Raw genomic sequence first — 15,276 nt, 5'->3', positions numbered from 1 at the left:
TGTGAAATGTTTTGATGGGTTAACAGTGTAGGCTACAGTACAAGTACAGTAGTATGAACCCCCTAAGGTGTTGGTTCTCAAAGTGGGGTCCAGGGACCCAAAGAGGTCCTTGAGGAAGGTCCAGGGGGTCCCCAGCTAAATCACAATCAGGAACCAAATGGACCCTTTAATAACTCAGACCCCTTTTACAATATAGATTGGGGTCTCAGAAATGCCATTAATGGGGGTTGTGTAAAATTGTAACATTAAAATGGTTGAGAATCACTGCTAAAATCCGTAAAAATCTTCTCTTATGGGGTCCCTGCAATATATGTTTTTCAAATGGGGGTCTGCAAGTGTCGATTTATGTGTCCTTCACATGAAAAGGTTTGAGAACCACTGCCACATTTTAATGTCATTCCATCAGTATTTAATTGACCACGTTTAAAACAATATTTGATTTTGAAATAAAAATCCTCTCTCACACTTCTGTCTAGTGATCACCATCGCCCTGTGCCAATGTTGGCACCCTTGTCTAAGGTTGCCTATACCCTATAACCACTTTGAATGTTACAAGAATGTAACTTTATAAGAACCACTCCACGTCTATGATTAATTAATAAAAAAATACAATAGGCTATATTTCTATTTTCTTCAACAATAGATTTAAACTTTTAATCAGGTTAAATGTTAATGTATACACCAAATAAAGCTGATCAAAACCAACCAGATTTAAATTCTAATCAGATGCAGAGGGGTGGTCGTGGTCTAGACCTTTTTACATCCTGATCAAAAAACAGATCAGATTGATCTCACCACATGTAAACACTTATCCAAAACCTTCAATCAGGTTTATTGTAATCAGATTGGAAGAAAGGTGGCCATGTAAACGTGGCTACTGTAGCACAATAGACAACATGCCCAAATGTGCTCTGTATAATGTGAAAAATACCAAGCAAGTAGACTAATAACTCTAAAATAATCTAGCACAATCATAGACAACATGCACAAAAGCGCTCTGTAATTGCTTCTGATCTATGTATCATTGTTTTCACAGACCATTTAACCATTATGTGATTAATTTCCTGTTTTAACATATCTTACAAGCTCACACAGGTTGTGAACTTTAAAACAAATGTTAATAATTTAGCAAATACCACGGGGTCCGTGGCGAAATATTTCTATGTGGGGGGCCTTGACATGAAAATGTTTGAAGACCACTAGTAGAAGTTATAGGAGGGGTGTTGCTGGGTAGAGAGGGGAGGGGTTATTGCTGCTGGGCGGCAGCTTTTGGCAACGCCCAGTGGGAGGGGAGGGGAGGGGAGGGGAGGGGAGGGGAGGGGGGGGTCTGCCTGCCTGTCCTCCCTTACGTCCTCAGAACACGGATATAAAGACAGGGCTCTGAGATCAGCAGGCATTCAGTTTTGTATCTTCACATAGAACTGCAGCAAAATGTCAGGAAGAGGGAAGGGCGGAGTTATTAACTGTTAGTTACCATACTATTCTCTGTGGAGATTTTAACGCCTATACTGGGGAAAATGATCGAATTTCTACTGTGCATGTAAATCCCCGTGGTCGTAATAGGGAGGGTATTGAATTGAAGAAAATGAGTGAATTTTGTGGAGTCAAAGATGTGTTTAGAATGCTGCATCCAACTGAGGTGGGTTTTACTCGTTTTGACAGAAACGTTAAAACAAGGATAGACCACATTTATGTTAACGATAATATTACTCCTATTAACTATAAAACCCGTGTTTTGGTCAACTCTGATCATTTGGCTGTAGTGGTCCTTTTAAGGCTTGGTCAAACAGAAAAGAAAGGTTTTTGGAGGATGAATGTGAGCAGTTTAAAGAATCAGGATGTGCGTGCAGAGCTAAAACGAGAGGTTGCTATTACTAAGACGTTACATGTATTAACGGAATCATATACTGAGTTGTGGGAAGTGATGAAAGAGCGCCTACGTTTTTTCTTTAAATACAAGTCTAAAATATTGAACCAGGAAACAAATGAAAAATATAATACTTTGATGGCTGATTATGTAGAACTTAAAACAAAAGCAGATAAAACAGAGGGGGATATAGAGCTTTTGACGGAAATGGAAACTCAATTGGCCAAATTAAACGACGTATCATATTGCCTCCGCCTACAGGCAGGTATGGGGGACACAGATTGTCCCAGTAATGCACAGAGTTTAATTAGTATCCACAAAAAGAAACTACAAAGTAAACATTTTGGTGCAATTTTAAATGACAATGGTCAATTAATAGAAGAAGAGAAAAGAAAAAGGGAAACCATAAGAGAACTATGTGAGAAAATGTATCAGAAAATTAATATTGATAAGACAAAGTTGCATAGATTTCTTTATTCTATTTTAAGCGAGGTTGGCCTTAATTCAGCAGGTGGGGAAATTACAAAAAATGAAGTAAGAGAAGCAATCTCACTTTTAAGTAAGGGTAAGTCGTCAGGCCCAGATGGCCTGCCTAGTGAGATATATCTCTCCTGTACAGAGGATTTGGTGGACATGCTAACTTCAGCCTTTAATGATGGAATTAAAGCAGGCAAAATGCATACTTCCTTTTATCACGGTATTATTTCTTTAATATATAAAAAAGGTTTAGTGCATAATTTAGATAATTGGAGACATGTCACATTAATGAATGTAGATTATAAAATTCTTGCTAAAATAGTGGTAAGTAGATTAAATAATGATTTGGATAAAATTATTGAAAAAGAACAAACTTGTGCCATTAAGGGTAGGCTTATGTGGGACAATTTGGGGCTGTTGAGAGAAATTACTGGTGGTGATGTTAAAGAGGAGTTTTTTATAGTAAGTTTAGACCAAAAAAAGGCCTTTGACTATATTTCAAGGGAGTATTTATGGGAGGTCTTAAATGCATATGGTTTTAAGAATGAATTTATTAATTTAATTAAGTTACTTTATGCGGAGTCTACAGTACAGGTAAATGTAAATGGTGTTTTGACTGAAAGTTTTGATATTAAGAGGGGCGTAAAACAGGGTTGTCCGCTGTCCGCAGCGCTCTATATTTTAGCCATTAACCCTTTGTTAAAAATAATTAAAAATGATAAAAGACTCTCAGGTATAAAAACCAGTAACGGTGAGAGGGTGGTCGTCCTGGCCTACGCTGACGACGTGACCATCATAATAAAAAATCAGTTTGAGCTAGACGTTATAAATGAGCACTTGGCACTTTATGAAGAGGTCTCGGGTTCTAAGCTGAATCCAGATAAAACGGAGGGTGTCTGGTTCGGGAGGAGGGAGGCCCGGCCAACAGTAAATATAAAAGACAGTGAAACATTGACAGTCTTGGGCATCAAGTTCAGTAACAGTGATAGCTATGGGAAAAACTGGGATGACAAGGAAAAAATTATAAAAGAAGAATTAGATAAATGGGAAAATAAATCATGTCGCTATAAAATGAAGATTATAATTATAAAATCATGTGTTGTATCAAAACTACTATTTCTCGCAACGATTTTTCCTCCCAAGGACCAGACACTGAAAAAGTTAAATAAATTATTGGTCAACTTTATTTGGGGAACCACCAGGGAGGTGACCAAAAGAAACCTCTTATATAAAAATAAGCGTTTTGGAGGTCTTGGAGCTGTTGACCTGGGATTAAAACTAAAAATTGCCTTCTGTAAAAATGTAGCTTCCGGCTTTAAAAGAAGTGCAGTATGGATTGGCGAGGCTTTAAGCTGGACCAAAAAGATGGGCCGAGCAAGGAACTCTTTTCCCTATTTTAAAATCATGTATGGTGATTTATTGTGTAATTCTGCACATCTGAATATTGATTGGACTGAAATGTCGAGCAAGAAAATCTATGGTGTGATATGTGATGATTTGTATGGTGGCGTTTTCCCCTACAGGGATCTGGATGACAACCAGAAGCAGGTGTGTCTAAAAAATATTTGGAGTAAAAACTTGTCTGAAAAAAAGAGAGACGTCATGTGGCTTGTTACTGTAAGACGACTAGCCGTTAGGGCAGTTGTAAAATGGAGTTGTTTTGTAACAACAGTTAAATGCCCATTTGTTAATTGTGACGAAGATGAAACTATAGAGCACCTGCTGGTTGATTGTTCCAGATCGCAGTATGTGTGGGGGAAAATGGCCCGCATTGGTTTCACTGTAAAACTGAGTTATAACGCGGTAATGTATGGTGTTTTTGACGAGAAGCTTTCACCCATGGACCAGGACTTTTATTGGTCTGTTGTATGTACCACAGTGAATAAACTGTGGAATACACGTTGTGCAATGACTATTAAGCAGGAGGCCATCTCTGGAGAGGTGGTCTTTAAACAGATAATTACTGAGTTGAAGAGACAAAGAACTTTGGACTCTAAACAAGCTATAATGAAGCCGTGGCACCTTTTGACTTTGTAATATGTACTACTTTGCTCTTATATTTATTATATTTCTATTTTTCTATTATGTTTTTTGTTGCTAAAGACTCGGACCTGATATTGAATAAGGGGAGGGGTTAAAACGGAAAGTAATGACCTTACAAATATATTCTATATGCGTCTATTATTTTGTATTTAAATGCATTTGAATTTTGAAAGTGTTGCTTTTGAATTGTATGTATTTTGAAAGTGCTGAAATGATTGTAAACTGCCAAATTTCAATAAAGTTTATTAAAAAAAAAAAAAAAAGGAAGGGCGGAAAAGGACTCGGAAAAGGAGGCGCCAAGCGGCATCGCAAAGTGCTTCGTGATAACATCCAGGGAATCACCAAGCCCGCTATCCGCCGTCTGGCTCGCCGTGGCGGTGTGAAGCGTATCTCCGGTCTGATCTACGAAGAGACCCGCGGGGTCCTCAAGGTTTTCCTGGAGAATGTGATCCGTGATGCCGTCACCTACACCGAGCACGCCAAGAGGAAGACTGTGACCGCTATGGATGTTGTCTATGCTCTGAAGAGACAGGGACGCACTCTGTACGGCTTCGGAGGTTAATAATGCTGACTTGATCTACCAACAACCCAAAGGCTCTTTTAAGAGCCACCCACAATTTCTATACGGAGTTCATTCCATATTGTTTATTTATTGAAGTGGTAGCCATGTTAATTTATTAGTGAAGCCGTAGCAAACGGGACACAATGACCCACTTATTTCAAATGAATTACATACAGCTTTATTATTATTCCCCCAAAGCACTCGCCTCAGCTCAAATGAACATGATCAAATGCAGTTTTTGATTGGCCTACTTTATGTGGTACAAACTGGCTCATAGAGAGATGATGACCCACTTATTTCATATGAAATTACATAGCTTTTTTTTTTTTCAAAGCACCTAGGCCTACTCACGAGCTAAAATGAACATGTGCCAAATGCAGTTTTGATTACTTTCTGTGGTACAAAAGTGTCATGTCGAATTCATATTAGTCTGCAGTTAGTGTACTGACTATTTTATACATTTGTGTGTGTGTGTGTGTTTGTGTGTGTGTGTGTGTGTGTGTGTTATAACTGGTTTAAAATTGGAGCGTGGCATATACATAATAATTCCAATTCAAATATAGATTCACCATCCATGTTTATTATACTAGTCTAGTTTATTTTAGCGGGACAATTCAGGAGGGAAAACATTGTGCAGAGACAAAGATAGTGTACCTCCCTCTGAGAGTCACATAGGCAGTGGGCCAGCCAATCAAATGCTGGGATTCACACAATACATTTGCATGGGCCTGCTATAAATACTGGTGCAACGCCGCCTCTCCGTCACATCTTTAGAGAGAGAACCATGCCAGAAGTTACGAAACCAGCGCCCAAGAAGGGCTCCAAGAAAGCCGTCAGCAAGACCGCCGCCAAGGGCGGAAAGAAGCGCAGAAAGTCCAGGAAGGAGAGCTACGCCATCTACGTGTACAAGGTCCTGAAGCAGGTCCACCCAGATACCGGTATCTCCTCCAAGGCCATGGGCATTATGAACTCCTTTGTCAATGACATCTTTGAGCGCATCGCCGGTGAAGCCTCTCGTCTGGCTCACTACAACAAGCGCTCCACCATCTCATCCAGGGAGATCCAGACCGCCGTCCGCCTGCTGCTCCCCGGTGAGCTGGCCAAGCACGCCGTGTCTGAGGGCACTAAGGCTGTCACCAAGTACACAAGCTCCAAGTAAACTGTTCTGTCTGCTCTAAATACAAAGGTCCTTTTAAGGACCACCCATCTTTTCAAGAAAAGAGTTTATCCGTGTATTTAATGTTTTAACAGCTTTTTGTATCACAAATGACTGCAAATGCAGAGCATACTGAGCCTTTAAATGCAGTACCTGGGTTATCAGCCTTTTCACTTGCAAAATGTAGACTACATCTCTATTTTGGATAAATTAATCTGTCCAGTATTATAGCCTTACCTAACCGGCTGCATTTTGTTCACAGGCTACATAACTGAGTTTGTCTTGCCTCTACTGACATGCACTTTGTTTAATTTGTTCGAAATGCTCATTCATTCATATGAAACACACTTTGAAATGTAAATGAAGCAATCAGTCTTTTGATTGTTTACCTCAAATTGTCCTATGTGTCACCACAATGTTAGAATTGAATGAGTGTTCATTTCATGTCCGATGTGTCACCACAATGTTAGAGTTGAATGAGTGTTCATTTCATACTGACAAGTCAACAAGTAACCTAAATATTCTTCCTCTTTAGCTTGCAGTGAGGTAAAATCCATAATCACTGATCATGGTGTGTTTTATAAGATTCTCTATTTTGTGTACATGACACCCAAACTGATAAGCCTTACAAAGGGAGGGAGAGAAACACACACACACACACACACACACACACACACACACACACACACACACACACACACACACACACACACACGCACACACACACACACACACACAAAAGTATGTTACAAAGTAGATCAGCTATGTTTGAATAGTAAAAGTAAAGGCGATTAAAATAATAGTACATTTTGTGCAGTGTGAAACTCAGCCTAGAAGGTACCTTGACATACAATCATGGATTTAAACAAATTAGTTTTACTACATCCACAAACAACACTGCTATTGTAGTCCCATACATACACGTGTATAACATGCACACGTATCATACAATTTGAGTATAAGCCTGGCACATATACTATTTGTAAATTGTGTCTTGTTGTTTGACATACCGTACGCATGGAGTTGAAAAAATAAAAATAGAATAACAATAAGATTGCTCTCAATTGACCATTTTTGAATACTTGCAAGTGTGAAATGAGCTGAAAAAAGGTCAGGTTTCATACAATTAATACAAACTAAACAAAACAAGAGCTTATTGAATGACGAGTGTCCTCTCATAAGCCACTGACCAGTTGTGTTTGCAGACACTGGACAATGTTGACTTTATGACAAAACACTTTGACACAGATTACTTGTTTTACTTGTATTACATTGCCAGACACATCCCCTTGCTTTGCAGTTAATATTTGCCAGGGCAATTTATGTTTGACACTATTTTAAAATAAAAATGACAGAGGAAAGTTGGTCAGCAACTCTCCATGTAGTGAGGTCTAGCCGTCCCAAAACAAAACTCAGGGGTCCCTAGGGCTCTACATGATTTGATTATGAAGTGAAACTACTCTGCTATCTGATCCATGTGTTGTTTCATCTTAAATAATACCATTTGCCTGTGTTTTATTTGCTTTTAGTTGGGGAGAAAACACAACTGTGTCAGTATTCTGCAGCACACAGAGCACTGACCCAGTGGGTTGAGTCTACATGGTTCTCACACATCCTTTAAGTTCCTCCCCCTGTTCTACATTCACTATCAGTCTCACTCAGATTTTAGTTCAAACTCCAACCAGAAGAGAATCATGGCAGAAGTCGCCCCAGCTCTAGCCGCCGCCCCAGCCAAAGCAGCCAAGAAGAAGGCAGCACCCCGACCCAAGAAGGTCGGCCCCAGCGTCGCTGAGCTTGTCGTCAAGGCCGTGTCCGCCTCCAAGGAGCGGAGCGGTGTGTCTCTGGCTGCGGTCAAGAAAGCTCTGGCCGCCGGCGGCTACGATGTGGAGAAAAACAAGGCTCGCGTCAAGATCGCCGTCAAGAGCCTGGTCGCTAAAGGCACTCTGGTTCAGCTCAAAGGCACCGGCGCGTCTGGCTCTTTCAAGATGAACAAGAAGGCAGAAGCCGTGAAGGCGAAGAAGCCTGCTGAAGCCGTCAAAGCAAAGAAGCCCGCTGCTGCCAAGAAACCCGCAGCGGCCAAGAAGCCCAAGAAGGCGGCAGCAAAGAAGCCAGCAGCTGCCAAGAAATCACCGAAGAAAGCCAAGAAGCCCGCTGCCAAGAAAGTAGTGGCTAAAAGCCCGAAGAAGGCCACCAAGAGCCCCAAGAAAGTGGCGAAGAAGCCCGCTGCAGCCAAGAAATCTCCTGCCAAGAAGGTTGCCAAACCTAAGGCGGCAAAGAAGGCAGCCACAAAAAAGAAGTAAACTGCTGTCTGTTCCATATTTATACCCACAAAGGCTCTTCTAAGAGCCAACCACGTTGTTTTATAAGAGTATCCTCAATTGTACTTATGCACCACAGTCACACATGAGCACTGACTAAATAAGTTTGGAACATGATGGAAATGGGGTCCCTGCTAAAATACATTTCATTTATTACAAGGTTGAACATTTTCGTAGCTGGCCTGGCTTCTAATCCAACCACGTCCTTGCCAAACCACACATAGATATTTTGTTAAACTATAAGCGGCTGTTGTCCTGACGTTTTGATTCAACTTGATAAAAAATAGTACTACCATTACACATTGTATAGTATAGGGATTGTATATACATCAATTCAATTCAAAGGAGCTTTATTGGCATGAGCAAACATACGTTTACATTGCCAAAGCAAGTGTAAAAAATATAAATCAATATGAAAATGTTGAACATATTTACAGTTGGAGGGGGTACATCATTGTAAAACAGAGCTACTTGATGTTGCATTGTGGCATTTTATACAGGGTATAAATATTGTTTTCTCAATACAATTTAGATAGTATAGGAAAATAAATAAAACAAATACTCATATCATATATCATATATCGAAAAGATTGGCAATATTACTGTAAACTGCTGTGACCAAAAACGAATAGGGGAGTGGGGGTGGTGGGGTGCTGCTGCTTTGCCCTTTTAAATTACTTTATTGAGATTTGCAGGGTTTACAATCATAGAGCATGTACATTAAAGTGACAATAGTCATACAAATACAACAAACATATTACAGCAAGTACAAGGAATACATGTATGTAAGGGCATTACTTTTTTTTTTCTTTTTTTTTTCTCCTCTTCACAGTGTCAACAGGTGCCATGGCTTTAGTCTCTTTTGTCATCAGCCTTACTTTTTTTTTTTTTTTTTAATAAACTTTATTGAAAATTGGCAGTTTACAATTATTTAAGCATTTGCATTCATCCATACAATTCATAGGCATGTAAGTACATTTTAATAAACACAAAAAATATATGTAAGGGCATTACTTTCCGTTTTAAACCCCTAGGCGGGTGCAGATATGGTTTGACCCAAAAAAAATTGCAACAAAAGGTTTCTCAATGGTTTATTGTAGTATCAGGTGTACTTAATAACATATCAAAAGTCTACCAAAATCTGACCACTAGAAATGCATATTTTCAAGATGGCCGCCGCCAGTTCCTTAAAAGACCATTATTCCTTTATTATTCATCATAGACAAATATTTGTGGTGTCAAACCTCATATTTGGATGATCTAGGAATCCAATTAGCATATATAAATTATAGTCAAGTTATTACAAGTACAATTATGTTAAAACAGTTGGTTATAATAAGGTTATAAGCATATTTATGTAAAATTTTAAGATTTCCGAATGTAATTGGACATTTCTCCTTTTTCCATGTGCCATAATGTCCAGTATTGATGATTTCAGTTATAATTAACATTTTGTTAAAGCTTTCAGGAGATTTCTTTTGATACCAATAAGGAATAAATTAGTTATTACTGTGAGGTACTGTGAAATTAATAAAAACAGGGCGGCCATGTTATAGTCATTAAATATACACATTTGGGAACAAATTCCTTACCAAGAAATGTCTTCACCATTGTGTTTGATAAGGTGTCTAGTATCACATAAAAAAAAAATTATATATATATATATATATATATATATATATATATATATATATATATAATGAAATATAACTCCCCTAGGGGAACCTGTGACAGATGCTGAATTTTGTGGTGCTTCAACCTTATACAGGAAAAAATCTAAAGAATTGTAATTCTCACCTCAGTACGTAGCTTGTGATCAGTCAATCTAGAGTTTCTTCATGATTATGAATTCATTAAAAGCATTTGTTTTGCACTGAAACCACTGAGAGTCACAAAACTGTTACCTCTGGAGGGTCCCACCGGGGGGGAGTGTATGTGTGTAGCAGGGATAGAATGCACATTTGGCGGAAAAGGGAGCATGAGGGGTGAATGATGTGACGATCAGTGAGGGGGGCAGTGTGGGAGTGTAGAGGGGATGTGATGGCTCTCAGGTGGGTACAGGTAGGTTCTGATAGGTGTAGGTTAAGAGGGGGTCTGGAAGCCTGGGATATCCTGTGATGTTCCCTTACCCCCCTTTACATATTATCTGAAAATCTGGGCCATCATGGGCTTGGAGAGGGAGTGGAGGTCACAACCTAGGTGTTTACTGGGTCTTGGCAGGAGTAGTTGAGGAGTGTGGCACGGATAGGGTTCAGATTGGCTTGTTGCAAATGTTTTTTCTGGAGCATTTTAGCAGTAAGAGTGCAGGTGGGACAGCTCATGACACGCTGTGCTCCAAGTCTTCCCATCTAACCAACTTCAAGGCCAACGCAAGTCTGTGTCCTTGCTGCTATCTGACAGACAAGCATTGCTTTCTGTATACACCTCAGCTTTTTAACTGGAGAGGATAACAGCCAAGTACCCTCTGAGTCACATTGATAGGTCACTATGGGCTCCTGTTAATATTAATGGTCTTAGAAAAATAGCAAACAACCAGACACTGACTCTCCTGTGAGCCAGTAATAGGGAAACACCCGTCAGCCTGACACACAGCCGTGGTTTTACAACCACCAACACTGGGAACCGAACCGGCCTTCCTCATTATCTGACTATACCCACCCAGTCACCCACAAGGGCCTATCATGACCCGAAGGGCCACTTGGAACCAGTGGGACTATCAGTAAGCCAGGTGACACCCCTGTCAGCCAAATGCATGATCTTAATTCCAATACCTTACTTGCCTCCTCCTCACTCCATCCTCCAGCGTGATCCAGTTTGTGTCAAATGCAAATTTGTTTTTGGAGGAGCTGTGAGCCTTCTCCACATAACAACCCAGCTGTCTGACACATCATAACTAATTGTAGTCTCACCAAAGTTACACTAAGCATGGAGCGTTTCTTAAAGCGAACCAAATTGTGAGGATGGAAGTTTGCGTATTGGCATTTGGCTATTGAACCACCACCACCAGGAAATGACACGCTCTATTCTCTCTTACCACCTATGGGCACTCGTCCTGGGCTTCCAAGTGCCCCACTACATAGCCCAATGGGACATATCTGAGACAGTTGTTGTTGTTTTTTCCCCCTCTGACATGGGGGAGGAGAGAACTCATGTAACTTTGCACTTCAGTGCTCCAAGAGCCCATGGAGCTATCAAGATACCCTTACGCCCACACCCACCTGAAGGTCCACTAAACTCTTAGACGAGAGCATGCTGTCTAAAAGTGGTCTAATAGTGGTATAGATTTGAAAGGTTTTTAGTCGTCTAAACTTAGACTAGACGACTAATAGACGTCTAATAGTTGTCTAAATATAGACGGTCTACATTTAGACGACTATTAGACGTCTATTAGTCGTCTAGTCTAAGTTTAGACGACTAAAAAACGTTCAAATCTATACCACTATTAGACCACTTTTAGGCGGCATGCTCAGTGCTAGGCCTTATCCACCACCTCTGCCTATAGGCACCCATTAGACAATTACAGTAGGCTCAGACAGCTCTGTCCCAACCTCCATACTCTCCAAAACCCCTCTTTGCACACTCATACTGTTCCTAGAATATACACCTTCCTAATATATCCGAAAGTTGTTTTGAAAATCTATTTAATGTTGTTCATGTTTTGCCCCTACAAGATGACACTGTGCTTGTCTGCAAGAAAAAGAAAAAATCTAGTATGTACAGTAGGGATGGAACTATGACATTTCAGTCTTGTTCAAGTGAAACACAAATGTAAAGAAATAACTATGTGGTATTTAATACATATTGAGTTAGGTAACTTGAAACGGTGGCCCTTTCACTGGGTTTTAATAGAGTCAAAGACACAATATTGGATTTTAGAATTATGTAATTGTATTTCTGCAATTTGGACAAGTCCAATGGATTCCTAGGCCACATAAACATAGGGTTTGACACAAAAAATACTTGTCTAGGGAAAATAATGAAGGAGTTAGAGTATTTTAATGAATGTTTGTCCATTCTGGACGCCATCTTGAAAACGACACCTTTCCAGTGGTCAGACTTTGGTAGACTTTTAGTATGTTATTAAGGACACCTAATACTACACAAAACAGTTGAAAAACCTTTTGTTGCAATTTTTTTGGGGTTAGGTGCTTTTTTTTCATAACTGCACCCGCCTACCCCCCTTTTTCACTCTCAAGTCCAAGTCTTTAGATACACAAAATATAATAGAAAATAGAAATATAATAAATATAAGGGCCAAACAAATTACAAGGTCAAAAGGTGCCACGGCTTCAGTACGTTTTGTTTAGAGTCCAGACTGAGTTCTTTGTCTCTTCAGCTCAGTGATTATCTGCTTAAAAACCATCTCTCCAGAGATGGCCTCCTGCTTAATAGTCATTGCACAGCGTGTATTCCACAGTTTGTTCACTGTGGTACATACAACAGACCAATAGAAGTCCTGGTCCATGGGTGAAAGCTTCTCGTCAAAAACACCATACATTGCTGCTTTGCCTGTCCTCCCTTACGTCCTCAGACTCAGAGGAACCTCCTTCTTTCGTTCTTTGGGGAGGAACCCAAAGCTTTTAGACAGGGGGCAGGGCTCTGGGAGGAACCATATGACGTCGATGATGCTGATTGGAGGGGAGCACAAACACACGCACCCCGCGCTCTCATCCTTTGTTGTGATTGGTGGGGCGCACCCAGGGACTACTTTCCTTTCTTTAGTCGAAGATATAAAATGTCTCGCGAGCCTCTCAACCCGCACATTTCTTCAAGCTACTGCTCTAGAAATATAACTTAAAAATGTCAGGGAGAGGTAAGACCGGCGGAAAGGCGAGGGCTAAGGCCAAGACCCGCTCATCCCGTGCCGGGCTCCAGTTCCCCGTGGGTCGTGTCCACAGGCTGCTGCGTAAAGGCAACTATGGCCAGCGTGTGGGTGCCGGCGCCCCCGTCTATCTGGCGGCTGTGCTCGAGTACCTGACCGCTGAGATCCTGGAGTTGGCTGGAAACGCTGCCAGGGACAACAAGAAGACCCGTATCATCCCCCGTCATCTGCAGCTGGCCGTCCGCAACGACGAGGAGCTCAACAAACTCCTGGGTGGAGTGACCATCGCTCAGGGCGGTGTGCTGCCCAACATCCAGGCTGTTCTGCTGCCCAAGAAGACTGAGAAAGCCGGCAAGAAATAAATCTTCTTAAATCGTCTGACAAACCCCACAAAGGCTCTTTTAAGAGCCACCCACTGTTTCAATTTAAAGATTAATTCTATTCCCATGTCTTTAAAAGATGCTTATTTTATGTAAGCTCTTTTTTTTATGAGCATATTGTCATGTTTAAGCAATGTGTGCCTTTAGTTAATTGTTCATAATGAAAGCTGATACTTAATTGAAGGCTGAAACACGTTCGTGTTAAATATAATATAACGACAAGCTATGCCTTCTCAGTCAACTATACTAACCGCTTTATATGACGTATTCATTGATCTTCTATAAGCATCATACATTGTCCATGATATAGTTGAACATTTTAATTGGACAAGTTTGAATGATTTAAGACGAGATATGCATACATTCTTTATACAACAAATCAAGCGTTGTCATATCATCTCAATGACACAAAGCATTTTCAGTTTGCTGGAAAGTGGAAACTAGTATTCCATTGTGTTAGCAGCTCCAGTGTGAAGTGTGTAAGTGTTCCCCGCCAATCGGTAGCAAGTGACTTATGGTACCTCCCTAAAGAAGGAGGTTCCTGTCCTGACCACTGACCAATCACAGAATGACGGCGTCTCGCAGACACTGATAAAAGGCGGCAGTTTGCGCTGTTATCACATTCTCAACTCAACTGGGTCAGAAGAAGCCATGGCAAGAACCAAGCAGACAGCTCGTAAATCCACCGGCGGCAAGGCTCCCAGGAAGCAGCTCGCCACCAAGGCAGCTCGTAAGAGCGCGCCGGCAACCGGTGGAGTGAAGAAGCCTCACCGTTACCGCCCTGGTACAGTGGCTCTGAGGGAGATCCGTCGCTACCAGAAATCCACCGAGCTGCTGATCCGCAAGCTGCCCTTCCAGCGCCTGGTGAGGGAGATCGCCCAGGACTTCAAGACCGACCTGCGCTTCCAGAGCTCCGCCGTCATGGCTCTGCAGGAGTCAGCCGAGGCTTATCTGGTCGGTCTGTTCGAGGATACCAACCTGTGCGCCATCCACGCCAAGAGGGTGACCATCATGCCCAAAGACATCCAGCTGGCCCGTCGCATCCGTGGAGAACGTGCTTAAAACCTTTGTCACTGTCCAAACCCCAAAACGGCTCTTTTAAGAGCCACCCACCAACTTATTTAAAGAGCGATTTTCTATTGCGTGATAAAATTTAGATGATTCATTATCACGGCAAGGCTACACCAAATTGCATATAGAAACTATGCGCGTGCATAGACCGGTAGCCTACACTAACTTGTCAGTATACTAGCTGCTTTTAAAAAGGCATGGAGTGCTGCACAGAAGTGTGAAATGAGTTTGAACAGTGATTGTGCTTTTTTGTAGTTGTAAGGCAAATGAGATCTGTTCACGTGGTTAACATGAAAAATGACTAGACAATACATTTCAAAATGCTAATGCCACTGGTTGTGTGGTGGAAATACTTGTTTCCAGAGTGAAATGCATGTGAATGGGCTCAACTGTCTCCGCCCACACAGGGAGGTCTGCATGTCCTCATCCTCACACATATTATATAATATGTATTTTTAGTACACTTGCATTTAGGTGGACCAGTAGGAAGCTATGGTAAGCAATTTGTAATTCAACAAGGCCAACAGCCATAAACCTAAAACATAGGAACAATGGGACTGTATCCTGTGTGTGTGTGTGT

The 15,276-nt window shown here is 41.1% G+C and overlaps 4 protein-coding genes across 4 annotated transcripts in view; all 4 read left to right on the top strand.

Moving 5' to 3' along the window:
• Positions 1-14,687, top strand: part of LOC308283964 (histone H3.2) — a gene marked incomplete at its 3' end in the record, with an annotated part of 138,178 nt that extends 123,491 nt beyond the window's left edge. The window contains exon 2 of the mRNA XM_080724478.1: positions 14,269-14,687. Coding sequence (XP_080580604.1) covers positions 14,277-14,687 — 411 coding nt within the window. The 5' untranslated portion in view covers positions 14,269-14,276. The remainder of the gene's footprint in view (positions 1-14,268) is intronic.
• LOC308284123 (histone H2B-like) lies at positions 5,734-6,108 on the top strand (the record flags this gene model as incomplete). Its single annotated transcript, XM_080724660.1, has 1 exon — positions 5,734-6,108. The coding sequence occupies one exon, from the start codon at positions 5,734-5,736 to the stop codon at positions 6,106-6,108; it is 375 nt and encodes a 124-aa protein (XP_080580786.1).
• Positions 7,800-8,405, top strand: LOC308283923 (histone H1-like; the record flags this gene model as incomplete). Its single annotated transcript, XM_080724439.1, has 1 exon — positions 7,800-8,405. One exon carries the CDS (start codon positions 7,800-7,802, stop codon positions 8,403-8,405), a length of 606 nt encoding a protein of 201 aa, XP_080580565.1.
• Positions 13,224-13,607, top strand: LOC308283545 (histone H2A-like; the record flags this gene model as incomplete). Its single annotated transcript, XM_080723983.1, has 1 exon — positions 13,224-13,607. One exon carries the CDS (start codon positions 13,224-13,226, stop codon positions 13,605-13,607), a length of 384 nt encoding a protein of 127 aa, XP_080580109.1.
• Positions 14,688-15,276: the final 589 nt, after the last annotated feature.

Source organism: Nannobrachium achirus, assembly GCF_963921795.1.
Source record: "Nannobrachium achirus genome assembly, chromosome: 4".
NCBI lineage: Eukaryota > Metazoa > Chordata > Actinopteri > Myctophiformes > Myctophidae > Nannobrachium > Nannobrachium achirus.
This window is presented reverse-complemented; position numbering and strand designations above follow the sequence as displayed.